The sequence below is a fragment of the Entelurus aequoreus genome, linkage group LG12 (assembly GCF_033978785.1).
Source record: "Entelurus aequoreus isolate RoL-2023_Sb linkage group LG12, RoL_Eaeq_v1.1, whole genome shotgun sequence".
Taxonomy (NCBI): domain Eukaryota; kingdom Metazoa; phylum Chordata; class Actinopteri; order Syngnathiformes; family Syngnathidae; genus Entelurus; species Entelurus aequoreus.
Window position 1 is genome coordinate 60,252,500 of NC_084742.1, and position 16,657 is coordinate 60,269,156.

General features: G+C 36.6%; 1 protein-coding gene across 3 annotated transcripts in view; it reads left to right on the forward strand.

Annotated features, from left to right (window-relative positions):
• ptprz1b (protein tyrosine phosphatase receptor type Z1b) overlaps positions 1 to 16,657 on the forward strand; it is a 216,260-nt gene that overhangs the window by 197,521 nt on the left and 2,082 nt on the right. For 2 of the 3 annotated variants that reach the window (XM_062066327.1, XM_062066329.1), the window contains 9 exons: positions 4,145 to 4,279; positions 4,343 to 4,474; positions 4,568 to 4,728; positions 6,837 to 6,972; positions 7,132 to 7,278; positions 7,343 to 7,436; positions 12,752 to 12,825; positions 12,912 to 13,040; positions 13,113 to 13,268. In XM_062066327.1, coding sequence (XP_061922311.1) covers positions 4,145 to 4,279; positions 4,343 to 4,474; positions 4,568 to 4,728; positions 6,837 to 6,972; positions 7,132 to 7,278; positions 7,343 to 7,436; positions 12,752 to 12,825; positions 12,912 to 13,040; positions 13,113 to 13,268 — 1,164 coding nt within the window. The remainder of the gene's footprint in view (positions 1 to 4,144; positions 4,280 to 4,342; positions 4,475 to 4,567; positions 4,729 to 6,836; positions 6,973 to 7,131; positions 7,279 to 7,342; positions 7,437 to 12,751; positions 12,826 to 12,911; positions 13,041 to 13,112; positions 13,269 to 16,657) is intronic. The other variant, XM_062066328.1, reaches the window with a different exon arrangement.

Genomic DNA, 16,657 nt, shown 5'->3' on the forward strand with positions numbered 1-16,657 from the left:
TATAAATATTCAGTGTAAAGAATTCAGTGTAAAAAAATTCAGTGTAAAAATGAAGTGTAAAAAAAAAATCAGTGTAAAAAAATTCACTGTGTAAATATTCAGTGTAAAATGAGTGTAAAGAAATTCACTGTAAAAATTCAGTGTGAAAAAATCAGTAGAGTGTGAAAAAATTCACTGTAAAAATGAAGTGTAAAAAACAGTGGAAAAAAAATTCAGTGTAAAAAAATTCAGTGTATAAAAAATTCAATGTGTAAAAAAATTATGTGTAAAAAAATTCAGTCTATAAATATTCAGTGTAAAGAATTCAGTGTAAAAAAATTCAGTGTAAAAATTAAGTGTAAAAAAAAAAATCAGTGTAAAAAAATTCACTGTGTAAATATTCAGTGTAAAATGAGTGTAAAGAAATTCACTGTAAATATTCAGTGTGAAAAAATCAGTATAAAAAATTAACTAACGTAAACAAAATTAGTGTACAAAAATTCACTGTGTAAAAAATTTAGTGTATAAAAAGTTCAGTGTGTAAAAAAATTCAGTGTTTTAAAATTCTGTGTATAAATATTCAGTGTAAAGAATTCAGTGTAAAAACAATTCACTGTAGAAATTCAATGTAAAGAATAATCACTGTTTAAACATTCAGTTTTTAAAAAATCAGTGTACAAAAATCTGTGTGTAAAAATTCATTGTAAAAAAATTCAATGTGTAAAAATTCAGTATGTAAAAATTCAATGTATAAAAATTTTAATCATTAGAATCATTTCTATAGTTTGAAAACATCCAGCTGGCCACATTGAAACGTTAATTAGGTTGTTTTATGTCCAGGTAGTCCAGTTAACTGCATTTTTTTTATTGCAAGACCTGTGTCACGTGACTTCAAACTTGACACCTCATTGGTTGCTTCTGAGACAGGATCCATTGCTTCAGTCTTACTTTACCGGAAGTGAGTCTTGCTTTTTGAAGCAGCACATTTTTCCACTCTGAATTTTTATACACTGAATATTTTTTACACTGATTTTTTTTTTTGTGAAATTCAGTTTTACAAAATTCAAATGCAAACAATTCAGTTACATAAATTCAGTGTGAAATAAACCTCCATGTGCCTGTGGGCGGGGCTTATAACAAGTTTACCCGGAAGCAGTTTTACTAGACTTGGGTCTGCAGACAAAACACGGTAGAAGAAGAAAGGAGGACCGGGGGGGGGGGGGGGGGGGGGGGGCGTGTAAAATAACTTTAAAGAAGCTTCAAAAGATGAAATTATGAAACAAAAGTCGTGTTTTACATTTATGTTGAGTCGGCCCGAGCGTGTTGCCGTCAACGCATTTATATCCTGCTCCCAAAGAAATCTTTTCTTTTTAAACATATTCTAGTGAACAACGTTTTGACTACTTATCTAATAGTAAAGCACTCTGGTCAACTTTTTTGTTTTATATTTCATATATGCAGTAGACTTCAGCACTAAGAGGATGCTAGGATATTTGTCAAATGTTTCATTTATTACCATGCATTAATTATTCTTAATGTCAGGTTCAAACACTGATTAAACTATTAAACAAGACAAGAGGCAAAGAATTAAACAGAGCCAGAATTCAATTTGGACTCAATTGAGGAGAGTCGCCTGTACACTGTACCCTTGCACAGTATCTCAGCACGCTCTGCCACAAGATTGCACTCCTTCTTTATTTGACTTTCTCCCCGCACCTGACCACCGCTTCCACTTTCAGAGGGAAGTGGGTCGTAAACAGCGTTGCGTTTGGTTACAGAATAGTTCAAAAGTAGAGGTCGTAAAATAGTTCAAAAAGAGTTCGTAAAATACTTCAAAAAGAGTTCGTCTGGAAATTGGGCAGATCCTGCCATCCGCTTTGAAGTCCTTGGGTTAGAACAGTATCTTTCTGTTGATTACCATACATGAGAGAAAACAGAAAACCCTTCATGTGGCTTTCCTCCTTACACAGTGGAGTTTTACCAGCCTTCTTCTTGGTACGTTTCAAAGACAGCTGCTGTCTTCTTTCTAGGGACTCATTTCAACACGACATTTTTTGTGATAACTTACAACTTAACCATGGTTCTCTTTACAAAGCAAGTCCAATAACTTCAACTTGCTGTAAAAAAAATAAATAAAATGCAACCGTAGAAAATAGAAGTGAATGTTGAGGGGAAAAAAAGTTGATCATAAAAACTGTACAAAAATATGATTATTGGCATCGAAAGCACGTCATTGTTCAAACAAATATGGTATTTATTCAATGTTTGTATTCATTTGTTGCCAAAACTTGTTTCAGTGCCAATACAACTTTTTCTACAAGGTCTTTTTTTTTTTCCAATACCAAATCTTACTGGCAGTGTTTGAGTTGAACTCCTTCATCAGCTCAACCATGGAATTGCTGGACTACAGAGTGCACCCGTATATAAGCCACACCCACTCAATTTGAGAAGAAAACAAATATATTCCACATATTAGTCGCACCGCAGATATATAGGTTGGGAAATGAGTTATTTACACATAAATATTATGTAAAGGTTTATTTAAATACCTTAATTGTTTCCAAATGAAGCAATGTAGTATCTGTTAGTCTACAAAATAACATGTTTTTTTGTTTTTTTCCCATTTGGTGGAAGATTACCGTACTGAAAGCTCTTAGCGTGCCATTATGATGCTTTTTTACTCTGGGGAAAAATGATAAAAACATAAATTATATTTTTTCGGACTATAGAGGGCCACACCCACAAAATTTGAGAAGAAAAACATATTTTCCATATATTAGTCGCACGGACTATAGGCCGCAGATATATACGTTGTGAAATTAGTTATTTACACAGAAATGTTTATTTACATACCTTAATTGTTTCCAAACAGTGTCTGTAACACGGCAGTAAAACGGCTGATCGAACAAAACAGAAGCCATGGTCATGGACCCGCTAGCTGCGCAAGCTACCTCTCTACTCCGCTAAACAGACTCAAAAACTCCACGCTGACGTTTTGGTGGATTTACTGAGGAATTTGTGAAAGTGAAATAATACAAAAATAATGTAAGTTAGTAATACTAACACAGACACTCGTAACGTATTGGTGAATAACGCTAGCGTGATTACATTACGATATCACGTACAAATATGCATGAAAACACTCCTACAGACATCACACACGGGACAGTTTAGTAAGTAAGAATAGTTTTAGTTATATTGTAAAACTTACAAACGTTGCTTGGAAGGATGAACGAAGAATCTACACGAGTAGAAACGCTATGGACGATTGGAAGACGCAATGGGCTTCCAGTCGAACACTCTAAACAGAATTGCAATGCAGTAACACACCCTTTTCAGTGCCTTTGCTCGGTTATTATTGTGGCCGTCGGCGAAGAAAAGCTCCATAAATTAGCCGCGCTGTTTTATAAGCCGCAGGGCCCTAAGCGTAGGATAAAAGTGTAGTTTGTAATTTACGCCATCTGTTTATAATAATAATAATAATATATTTTATTTGTAAAAAGCACTTTACATTGAGTAAACAACCTCAAAGTGCTACAGTGTATTAAAAAAATAAAAAGATAATAAAAATAAAAAATAGAACAGCCAAATAGCTAAAACTAGTATGCATATATCTAAAAAAAAAAAGGCTTTTTTAAAAAGAAGGGTTTTTAAGCCTTTTTTAAAAGCATCCACAGTCTGTGGTGCCCTCAGGTGGTCAGGGAGAGCGTTCCACAGACTGGGAGCGGCGGAGCATTGTTAGTAGCTTTGTCCTCGGAAGTTGGAGGATGTTAGTCTGTCCAGAGCGGAGGTGTGGTGTGGAGGATTTGGGGGTGAGCAGTTCTTTTAGGTAGAAGGGGGCATTTCCATTTGTTTAGTGTCATTATACAATATGGACAGAAATATGTTGTGGGTGTTGTTGACGCCAGCACAGACTATCCCACCTTATTGCACTGACCGCGGAACACTTTCGGTCTTGGTGAATCACATTGTGAGCGCTCAATGATTATACTTGTGTTCTGATGACGGACATACGTATGTATATTCATGAAGAGGCGCAGTCGTCTGCTCAGCGGTTTTGGTAGATCACCCTGCGTGCGCTAGCACCTTTGCACGTGTATTTTGAGCGAGGCAAAACCCGGGAGCGGGCTTCTTCCTTCCTGAGCATGTCCCCGCCGCTCCGCAGGGCTACGAGCGCACCAGGGCCTACATCGCGGCGCAGGGTCCGCTCCGAGCGGGCAGGGAGGACTTCTGGAGGATGATCTGGCAGCAGAACGTGGGCGTGGTGGTCATGATCACCAACCTGAAGGAGAAGGGGCGGGTGAGAGCGCCACCAGGAGGCTCCTTTTGTCCTCTTCCTCATCCTGTTTGTGTGCCGCCACAGACCAAGTGTGAGCGCTACTGGCCTGAGGAGGGTCAGGAGGACTATGGACCGTACCAGGTGACTCTGAGGAGCACCAGGACCCTGGCTTACTACACTGTGCGGACCTTCCTGGTCAGGGAGAGCGCCAATAAGGTACGTACACACACACACACGCACACACACACACACACACACACACACACACACACACACACACACACACGTGCACCAACGTGTCTGCTCCAGCAGGCGTGTGGGAGGAGCTTGGAGCACACAGTCCAGCAGTACCACTACACCCAGTGGCCCGACATGGGCGTCCCAGAGTACACTCTGCCGGTCCTGGCCTTCATCCGGATGTCGTCTCGGGCTCGAACGCAAGAGATGGGACCTGTCCTGGTGCACTGCAGGTGGCCCTGTTACGTGTGCGTGTGTGTGTGTGTGTGTGTGTGTGTGTGTGTGTGTGTGTGTGTGTGTGTGTGTGTGTGTGTGTGTGTGTGTGTGTGTGTGTGTGTGTGTGTGTGTGTGTGTGTGTGTGTGTGTGTGTGTGTGTGTGTGTGTGTGTGTGTGTGTGTGCGTGCGTGCGTGCGTGCGTGCGTGCGTGCGTGCGTGCGTGCGTGCGTGCGTGCGTGCGTGCGTGCGTGCGTGCGTGCGTGCGTGCGTGCGTGCGTGCGTGCGTGCGTGCGTGCGTGCGTGCGTGCGTGCGTGCGTGCGTGCGTGCGTGCGTGCGTGCGTGCGTGCGTGCGTGCGTGCGTGCGTGCGTGCGTGCGTGTGCGTGTGCGTACATGTGCGTACGTGTGTCTTTAAAAAAAAACCTCTAAAGGCTTAGTGGCCACATGCGTGGCCTTTAGTCTGGACCCCCTCTCCAGGGGCCCAGGTTTAGACTGATCCCCCCCCTCCCCTCCCAGCATTTACCTGTTTCTCACCTTTTTTGTAAGGGGCGCCGGAAGTTGGCAGACCCGTCAGCGATCCTGTTCTGTCTCCCTGTAATGTTTGATCCTCTTCTGTCTCCCTGTAATGTTTGATCCTGTTCTGTCTCCCTGTAATGTTTGATCCTTTTCTGTCTCCCTGTAATGTTTGATCCTGTTCTGTCTCCCTGTAATGTTTGATCCTGTTCTGTCTCCCTGTCATGTTTGATCCTGTTATGTCTCCCTGTAATGTTTGATCCTGTTCTGTCTCCCTGTCATGTTTGATCCTGTTCTGTCTCCCTGTAATGTTTGATCCTGTTATGTCTCCCTGTGATGTTTGATCCTGTTCTGTCTCCCTATAATGTATGATCCTGTTCTGTCTCCCTGTAGTGTTTTTTATCCTGTTCTGTCTCCCTGTAATGTTTTTTATCCTGTTCTGTCTCCCTCTAATGTTTGATCCTCTTCTGTCTCTCTGTAATGTTTGATCCTCTTCTGTCTCCCTGTAATGTTTGATCCTGTTCTGTCTCCCTGTAATGTTTGATCCTGTTCTGTCTCCCTGTCATGTTTGATCCTCTTCTGTCTCCCTGTAATGTTTGATCCTGTTCTGTCTCCCTGTAATGTTTGATCCTGTTCTGTCTCCCTGTCATGTTTGATCCTGTTCTGTCTCCCTGTCATGTTTGATCCTCTTCTGTCTCCCTGTAATGTTTGATCCTGTTCTGTCTCCCTGTAATGTTTGATCCTGTTCTGTCTCCCTGTAATGTTTGATCCTGTTCTGTCTCCCTGTAATGTTTGATCCTGTTCTGTCTCCCTGTCATATTTGATCCTGTTCTGTCTCCCTGTAATGTTTGATCCTGTTATGTCTCCCTGTAATGTTTGATCCTGTTCTGTCTCCCTGTAATGTTTGATCCTGTTCTGTCTCCCTGTAATGTTTGATCCTCTTCTGTCTCCCTGTAATGTTTGATCCTGTTCTGTCTCCCTGTAATGTTTGATCCTCTTCTGTCTCCCTGTAATGTTTGATCCTGTTCTGTCTCCCTGTAATGTTTTTTATCCTGTTCTGTCTCCCTGTAATGTTTGATCCTGTTCTGTCTCCCTGTAATGTTTGATCCTCTTATGTCTCCCTGTAATGTTTGATCCTGTTCTGTCTCCCTGTAATGTTTGATCCTGTTCTGTGTCCCTGTAATGTTTGATCCTGTTCTGTCTCCCTGTAATGTTTGATCCTTTTCTGTCTCCCTGTAATGTTTGATCCTGTTCTGTCTCCCTGTAGTGTTTGTGTGATCTTGAATGGGATTGTGTTGAAAATATGAATTTTCCCTCTGAGATTTTTCAAGTATTTCTGATTGTGATAATAACAATATGGCTAATAGTTGGTTAATATTAACAAGATGTTTTTTTTAGAGGGCTTTTTGGGCACAATAGTGTACTCCCTACGACTCTATTGTTAGCCACCTCTTACTTGCTGTATTTTACGACTTAGAATGCATCAAAAAAAAAAAAAAAAAAAAGTGCAGTTCTCCTTTAATTGTTGGGAGGGGGCGTCTTGTGACTAAAGTGTGTGTGCGTGACAGTGCCGGGGTGGGCCGCACAGGAACTAATGTGTGTGTGCGTGACAGTGCCGGGGTGGGCCGCACAGGAACCTACATCGTGATAGACAGCATGCTGCAGCAGATCCAGGACCAGGGGACCGTCAATGTCCTCGGCTTCCTGAAACATGTGCGGACACAGAGGAACTTCCTGGTTCAGACTGAGGTGCACGCACACACCTCACAGCTTACAACAAAATGCTCTCATGCATAAATATAACACACATGAAGTTGACATGTAAACATGGTCCAAAAAATAATATTCTCAGCAATGACCAATAAACAGCCCTGCCTTCTTCTTTCCACATGATTGTTCTGCATCCAGGAGCAGTACGTGTTCATCCACGACGTCTTGGTGGAGGCCATCTTGAGTCGCAACACCTGCGTGGCCGCCGACCTCCTCCACGCCTACGTGGCCGACCTCCTGACGCCCGGCGTGTCGGGCAGGACGCGCATGGACAAGCAGTTCAAGGTAGGCGCCCGGTTGCCGAGCGACCGTGCAGCTACGCCGACTGACCCACCCGTGGCGTCCGCAGCTGATCAGCCAACGCCAGGCCAAGCACGCCGACTACAGCACGGCCCTGCGAGACGGCAACGCCATGAGGAACCGAGCCAGAGCGCTGATGCCAGGTCGGCCTCGTCTTCTCCGCATAACTCACTTTTTCACAACTGACAAAATGACATTTTGTGCACTAAAACTAAGTTAATGTGAGCTCAGCAAATTCATGCAATATCTAATTCAATATATCAACAATTATTTTAATACAGGTACATATCTCATGGATAATCTATGATTCTTATTGTTACAATAATACTAGGCATTTTAAATAATGGGACAAAATTTAATTAAGTAATAATTACTTAAATCATTATACTTTGATTTAAATACAAAAATGTGTTCATCATAAAATGTAAATTGTTCGTTTAATTATTTATTGATTTAATTCATTAATGACGCATTTAAAATGTTTCCTCTCTTAGATGTATTTATGTATATTTACTTTTGGCACATTCGTCAGCGCTTTTGGGGATTAATTTAATTTGTCAAACGTGCCAGTAAAAATCAGTGGGCGGAGCCTAAAAACCTGATCGGTTCCATTTTTGCAAGGATTGGACTAAATGTGTGTTAGCCCCGCCCACCGACAAATGCAAACAAATGGGACAAAAATGTGCCTCATAAATATATATTTTTAAACTACTTAAAAGGGCTCAATAATTCATTATAATTGGAATTAAATACATAAATGTGTTATTAAATGTGGCATAAATGTATTTAATATAAAAGTACATTTAATTGCTGATATAACTCAATGATTAATTTATTTCAAAATTGTATTAATTATTTAATGATTTACTGTAATTAATTAATTACACATTTGATAAATGTTTTAGGTTGTATTTATTTCTTTACTTTTGGCCCCTGTCAGCGCTTTATAACTTAATTTTATCTGTCAAACTCACTCATCAAATAAGTGGGTGGAGCCTAAAAACCTGATTGGTTACTTCCATTTGCAGTGATTGGACGAGGTTTGTGTTAGCCCCGCCCACTGACAAACTTAACAAGGGCCAAGTGGGACAAAAGTTGACCTAATAAATGTTTAAATATTTACTTAAATGTGTGATTAATTCATTATAATTGTAATTAAATACATACATTTGCCATAAATATATTTAATATAAAAGCACATTTAATTAATCATTAAAAAATTGAATTAATTATAATTGGAATTAAATACATACATGTGCCATAAATATATTTAATATAAAAGCACATTTAATTAATTATTAAAAAAATTGAATTCATTATTTAGTGATTAATTACACATTGAGGTATTGTTTTTATATTTATTTATTTACCTTTGAAGCCTGTCAGCGCTTCATAAATTAATTTTATCTGTCAAACTCACCTGTCAAATCAGTGGGCGGAGCTTAAAAACCTGATTGGTCACTTCCATTTGCAATGACGGGACGAGATGCGTGTTAGCCCCGCCCACTGACAAATGCTAACAAGGGCCAAATGGGACAAAAATGTACCTAATAAATATTTAAATAATCGCTTAAATGTGTAATTAATTCATTTAAATTGGAATTAAATACATGTGTTAATAAATGTGCCATAAATATATTTAATATAATTTAATTATTTGATTTACATTTTTTCAGGGTTTAATTAAGTGTTTCAAAATTGTATTAATTATTTAATAATTAAATATTTAAGTTTTTAGTTTTTTTAGACTTATTTATTTCTTTACTTTAGCCCCGCCCACTGACAAGGGCCAAATCGGACAACAGTTTACCAAATAAATATTTCAATAATTACTTAAATGTGTGTTTCATAAATTAAGTCATTAAATAAGTCATGAAATCATGGTCGCAGTAAGTAATTCAATCATCAAATATTTAAATATTTTAAGAAATCATTAAATCAGTACTCAATTAAATCATGAAATAATGTAATTTTCCATAAAATACATTGATGACACATTTATGTTTTTTAATTCCAATTATAATTCATGACACAGTAAGTCATTATTAAAAGATGTATTCATTTAATTTTGTCCCATAGAAAAAAGCACTTTGCTCCCAAAAGTGAGTCCAATATGTTTTCTTAAGGAGCAAAAGGATAGAAATACAAATTCTACTGAATACGTTTATTGTCTAAATGTGAAATTGTCAGTAAAATAAATGTGCGTCGAAATCCTTCTGTTGCTGCCAATATTAGGGGTGCAAAAAAATCAATTCACATCCGAATTATGATTCTTATTCCTCCTGATTCAAAATCCGGTCATCATTTTCAAAAATCAATAATATATATATTTTTTTAATAAGAATAAATTTTTTAAAAAAAATTCTAACCTGTAACCTGTTTTGAAAAAGTGTCATCATAATCATTATACGTTGCGAGATCGATTCTGAATGGAATCATCACCCCAGGAATCGGAATTGGATCAAATCGTTGAATTAATGAATTAAATAATTTATTTAAGGCTTGTTGAAAGTGGAAAATATTTTGATATGTGATACATTTTGTGACTAAGGAGAAATATGTGAGTTTTTATGGATAAATGTGTGATGGGTAAATATAACACCATATTTTATGAAAAATGGTAAAAAAGGGGGTGCACAAAAGATGGATTTACATCGAAATTGTGAGTTTTATTCATCCTCATTCCTAATGTATTCATCATTTTTGAAAGTCCATTTAAAAACAATGACCTTTTATTAAATTAAAAGAATACATTTAAAAAAAACAAAAAACATTTTTAGACCATCTTCATGCAACCAGGAGGAGCTTTTCTAACCTGAAACCTGTTTTGAAAAAGTTTCATTATAGTTATTATACCAAATTATACATTGCGATAATCGTGTTTGATAGAATAGAATAGAAAGTACTTTATTGATCCCTGGGGGAATTCAGCACCACAGTTCGCTCACTATAGATAATAAACATTTAGGTATTTTTACATGTGAATAATGTAAAAACAGTCTATTATACATAATTATTCAAATGTGAATAATATAAATACAGTCTATTATACAGAATTATTCACGTGAATAACATAAATACAGTCTATTATACAGCATTATTCACATGTGAATAATATAAATACAGTCTATTATACAGCATTATTCACATGTGAATAACATAAATACAGTCTATTATACAGCATTATTCACATGTGAATGATATAAATACAGTCTATTATACAGCATTATACACATGTGAATGATATAAATACAGTCTATTATACAGCATTATTCACATGTGAATAACATAGTCTATTATACAGCATTATTCACATGTGAATAACATAAATACAGTCTATTATACAGCATTATTCACATGTGAATAACATAAATACAGTCTATTATACAGCATTATTCACATGTGAATAATATAAATACAGTCTATTATACAGCATTATTCACATGTGAATAACATAAATACAGTCTATTATACAGCATTATTCACATGTGAATGATATAAATACAGTCTATTATACAGCATTATACACATGTGAATGATATAAATACAGTCTATTATACAGCATTATTCACATGTGAATAACATAGTCTATTATACAGCATTATTCACATGTGAATCACATAAATACAGTCTATTATACAGCATTATTCACATGTGAATAACATAAATACAGTCTATTATACAGCATTATTCACATGTGAATGATATAAATAGTCTATTATACAGCATTATTCACATGTGAATAACATAAACACAATCTAATATACAGCATTATTCACATGTGAATAACATAAATACAGTCTATTATACAGCATTATTCACATGTGAATAACAAATACAGTCTATTATACAGCATTATTCACATGTGAATTATATAAATACAGTCTATTATACAGCATTATTCACATGTGAATAATATAAATACAGTTTATTATACAGCAATATTCACATGTGAATAACATAAATACAGTATATTATACAGCATTATTCACATGTGAATAATATAAATACAGTGTATTATACAGCAATATTCACATGTGAATAACAAATACAGTCTATTATACAGCATTATTCACATGTGAATTATATAAATACAGTCTATTATACAGCATTATTCACATGTGAATAATATAAATACAGTTTATTATACAGCAATATTCACATGTGAATAACATAAATACAGTGTATTATACAGCATTATTCACATGTGAATAACATAAATACAGTCTATTATACAGCATTATTCACATGGGAATAACAAATACAGTCTATTATACAGCATTATTCACATGTGAATAACATAAATACAGTATATTATACAGCATTATTCACATGTGAATAATATAAATACAGTGTATTATACAGCATTATTCACATGTGAATAACATAAATACAGTCTATTATACAGCATTATTCACATGTGAATAACAAATACAGTCTATTATACAGCATTATTCACATGTGAATTATATAAATACAGTCTATTATACAGCATTATTCACATGTGAATAATATAAATACAGTTTATTATACAGCAATATTCCCATGTGAATAACATAAATACAGTGTATTATACAGCATTATTCACATGTGAATAACATAAATACTGTCTATTATACAGCATTATTCACATGTGAATAACAAATACAGTCTATTATACAGCATTATTCACATGGGAATAACAAATACAGTCTATTATACAGCATTATTCACATGTGAATAACATAAATACAGTATATTATACAGCATTATTCACATGTGAATAATATAAATACAGTGTATTATACAGCATTATTCACATGTGAATAACATAAATACAGTCTATTATACAGCATTATTCACATGTGAATAACAAATACAGTCTATTATACAGCATTATTCACATGTGAATTATATAAATACAGTCTATTATACAGCATTATTCACATGTGAATAATATAAATACAGTTTATTATACAGCAATATTCCCATGTGAATAACATAAATACAGTGTATTATACAGCATTATTCACATGTGAATAACATAAATACTGTCTATTATACAGCATTATTCACATGTGAATAACAAATACAGTCTATTATACAGCATTATTCACATGTGAATAACATAAATACAGTATATTATACAGCATTATTCACATGTGAATAATATAAATACAGTGTATTATACAGCATTATTCACATGTGATTAACATAAATACAGTCTATTATACAGCATTATTCACATGTGAATAACATAAATACAGTCTATTATACAGAATTATTCACATGTGAATAACATAAATGCAGTCTCTTATACATTTAAGTAGAGTCAAAAAGGAACATGAAAAATAGTAAAGATAAGGGGTGCACAAAAGATGGATTCACATCCGAATCGTGAGTTTTATTCATCCTTATTGATCATTTTTGAAGATCCACGTGAGTTGCAAGTGGTGTCAGACTGTAGTTGTGTTTGCAGTGGAGAGATCCCGAGTGTGTCTCGCGGCCACGGAAACCAACTCCTCAGGCTACATCAACGCCTCCTACGTGCTGGTAAACCGCTTTCCTTTACCTGACTCCGCGCTAAGAACCGCCCTCTCAAGGCGTGGCCAACGATGTCATGTCTGTGCGTCTTAAAGGGCCAGCGCCACAGTAAGGAGTTCATCGTGGGTCAGACGCCGCTCAGCGGCACCGTGGAGGACTTTTGGCGAATGGTCTGGGAACACAACACGCACACGGTGGTCCACCTGCCCGACTCCCATCAGCAGGTGACAACACACACACACACACACATTTAGACGTGTGTTTGCAACTTCCACACACTCGCTGGTGTCTTTCAGACGAGCGAGGACGGCGAGCCGTGTCTGTACTGGCCTTCCAAAGACCAGATCATGAGCTTTGAGGGATTCACGGTGGTGTATTCTGGGGAGAGGATGGTGTGTCTGTCCAATGACGACAAAGTTCTGCTGCAGGACTTCACCTTAGAATCCACGCAGGTATCACACCTGTTCTAATGCAACGCACCTGTTCTAATGCATCGCTCTCAAGTCGCAGTTATATAGGTTGTGGAATTAATTATTTACACAGACATATTCTGTAAATGTTTATCTACACACCTTAATTGTTTCCAAACAGTGTCTGTAACACGGCAGTAAAACGGATGATCAAACAAAACAGAAGTCATGGTCATGGCCGCAGATATATGCGTGGTGAAATTAGATATTTATGTTTATTTACATACCTTCATTGTTTCCAAACAGTGTCTGTAACAGGGCAGTAAAACGTCTGATCAAACAAAACAGAAGTCATGGTCATGGCCGCAGATATATGCGTTGTGAAATTAGATATTTATGTTTATTTACATACCTTCATTGTTTCCAAACAGTGTCTGTAACAAGGCAGTAAAACGGCTGATGAAACAAAACAGAAGTCATGGTCATGGCCGCAGATATATGCGTGGTGAAATTAGATATTTATGTTTATTTACATACCTTCATTGTTTCCAAACAGTGTCTGTAACAAGGCAGTAAAACGTCTGATCAAACAAAACAGAAGTCATGGTCATGGCCGCAGATATATATGTTGTGAAATTAGATATTTATGTTTATTTACATACCTTCATAGTTTCCAAACAGTGTCTGTAACAAGGCAGTAAAACGGCTGATGAAACAAAACAGAAGTCATGGTCATGGCCGCAGATATATACGTTGTGAAATTAGATATTTATGTTTATTTACATACCTTCATTGTTTCCAAACAGTGTCTGTAACAGGGCAGTAAAACGTCTGATCAAACAAAACAGAAGTCATGGTCATGGCCGCAGATATATGCGTGGTGAAATTAGATATTTATGTTTATTTACATACCTTCATTGTTTCCAAACAGTGTCTGTAACAAGGCAGTAAAACGGCTGATGAAACAAAACAGAAGTCATGGTCATGGCCGCAGATATATACGTTGTGAAATTAGATATTTATGTTTATTTACATACCTTCATTGTTTCCAAACAGTGTCTGTAACACGGCAGTAAAACGGCTGATCAAACAAAACAGAAGTCATGGTCATGGCCGCAGATATATACGTTGTGAAATTAGATATTTATGTTTATTTACATACCTTCATTGTTTCCAAACAGTGTCTGTAACAAGGCAGTAAAACGGCTGATGAAACAAAACAGAAGTCATGGTCATGGCCGCAGATATATGCGTGGTGAAATTAGATATTTATGTTTATTTACATACCTTCATTGTTTCCAAACAGTGTCTGTAACACGGCAGTAAAACGTCTGATCAAACAAAACAGAAGTCATGGTCATGGCCGCAGATATATGCGTGGTGAAATTAGATATTTATGTTTACTTACATACCTTCATTGTTTCCAAACAGTGTCTGTAACAGGGCAGTAAAACGTCTGATCAAACAAAACAGAAGTCATGGTCATGGCCGCAGATATATGCGTGGTGAAATTAGCTATTTATGTTTATTTACATACCTTCATTGTTTCCAAACAGTGTCTGTAACAAGGCAGTAAAACGGCTGATGAAACAAAACAGAAGTCATGGTCATGGCCGCAGATATATACGTTGTGAAATTAGATATTTATGTTTATTTACATACCTTCATTGTTTCCAAACAGTGTCTGTAACACGGCAGTAAAACGGCTGATCAAACAAAACAGAAGTCATGGTCATGGCCGCAGATTTATGCGTGGTGAAATTAGATATTTATGTTTATTTACATACCTTCATTGTTTCCAAACAGTGTCTGTAACAAGGCAGTAAAACGGCTGATCAAACAAAACAGAAGTCATGGTCATGGCCGCAGATATATGCGTGGTGAAATTAGCTATTTATGTTTATTTACATACCTTCATTGTTTCCAAACAGTGTCTGTAACAAGGCAGTAAAACGGCTGATGAAACAAAACAGAAGTCATGGTCATGGCCGCAGATATATACGTTGTGAAATTAGATATTTATGTTTATTTACATACCTTCATTGTTTCCAAACAGTGTCTGTAACACGGCAGTAAAACGGCTGATCAAACAAAACAGAAGTCATGGTCATGGCCGCAGATATATACGTTGTGAAATTAGATATTTATGTTTATTTACATACCTTCATTGTTTCCAAACAGTGTCTGTAACAAGGCAGTAAAACGGCTGATGAAACAAAACAGAAGTCATGGTCATGGCCGCAGATATATACGTGGTGAAATTAGATATTTATGTTTATTTACATACCTTCATTGTTTCCAAACAGTGTCTGTAACAAGGCAGTAAAACGGCTGATCAAACAAAACAGAAGTCATGGTCATGGCCGCAGATATATATGTTGTAAAATTAGATATTTATGTTTATTTACATACCTTCATTGTTTCCAAACAGTGTCTGTAACAGGGCAGTAAAACAGCTGATCAAACAAAACAGAAGTCATGGTCATGGCCGCAGATATATGCGTGGTGAAATTAGATATTTATGTTTATTTACATACCTTCATTGTTTCCAAACAGTGTCTGTAACAAGGCAGTAAAACGGCTGATGAAACAAAACAGAAGTCATGGTCATGGCCGCAGATGTATACGTTGTGAAATTAGATATTTATGTTTATTTACATACCTTCATTGTTTCCAAACAGTGTCTGTAACAAGGCAGTAAAACGGCTGATCAAACAAAACAGAAGTCATGGTCATGGCCGCAGATATATATGTTGTAAAATTAGATATTTATGTTTATTTACATACCTTCATTGTTTCCAAACAGTGTCTGTAACAGGGCAGTAAAACAGCTGATCAAACAAAACAGAAGTCATGGTCATGGACCCACTAGCTGCGCAAGCTAACACTCCAATCAGCTAAACAAACTCAATAACTCCACGCTGACGTTTTGGTGAATATAATACAAAAAGAATGCCATTGTAACTGAATAATTGTAAACATGTTAGCATATTAGCTAATGCTAACGACGCTGGCATCGTTACATTACGATAGCAGGTACAAATATGCATGAAAACACTCCTACAGACATCACACATGGGACGCTTTAGTAAGTAAGAATAGTTTTAGTTATATTGTAAAACTTACAAACGTTGCTTGGTGTGATGAATGAAGAATCCATACGAGTAGAAACGCTATGGATGACTAGAAGACAGAACAAAGTAGCAGTAGAGTGGAAAAACGAGTAGTTTTTATACTGAAGCTATTATCGTATATATCTGATTTGTGACACTAAAAGACTTCCAAAGTTAGCGAGTAAATAATACGATCAAAATTGTATCAATCTCACAAAGATTCCCGAGCCATTTTGAGAGGTAATGAGGAAGCCAGTCATATGATCCGAGACGTAGAGGAGATCCCTTCCCCATCAACAACAATGCTAATCAAGCAGA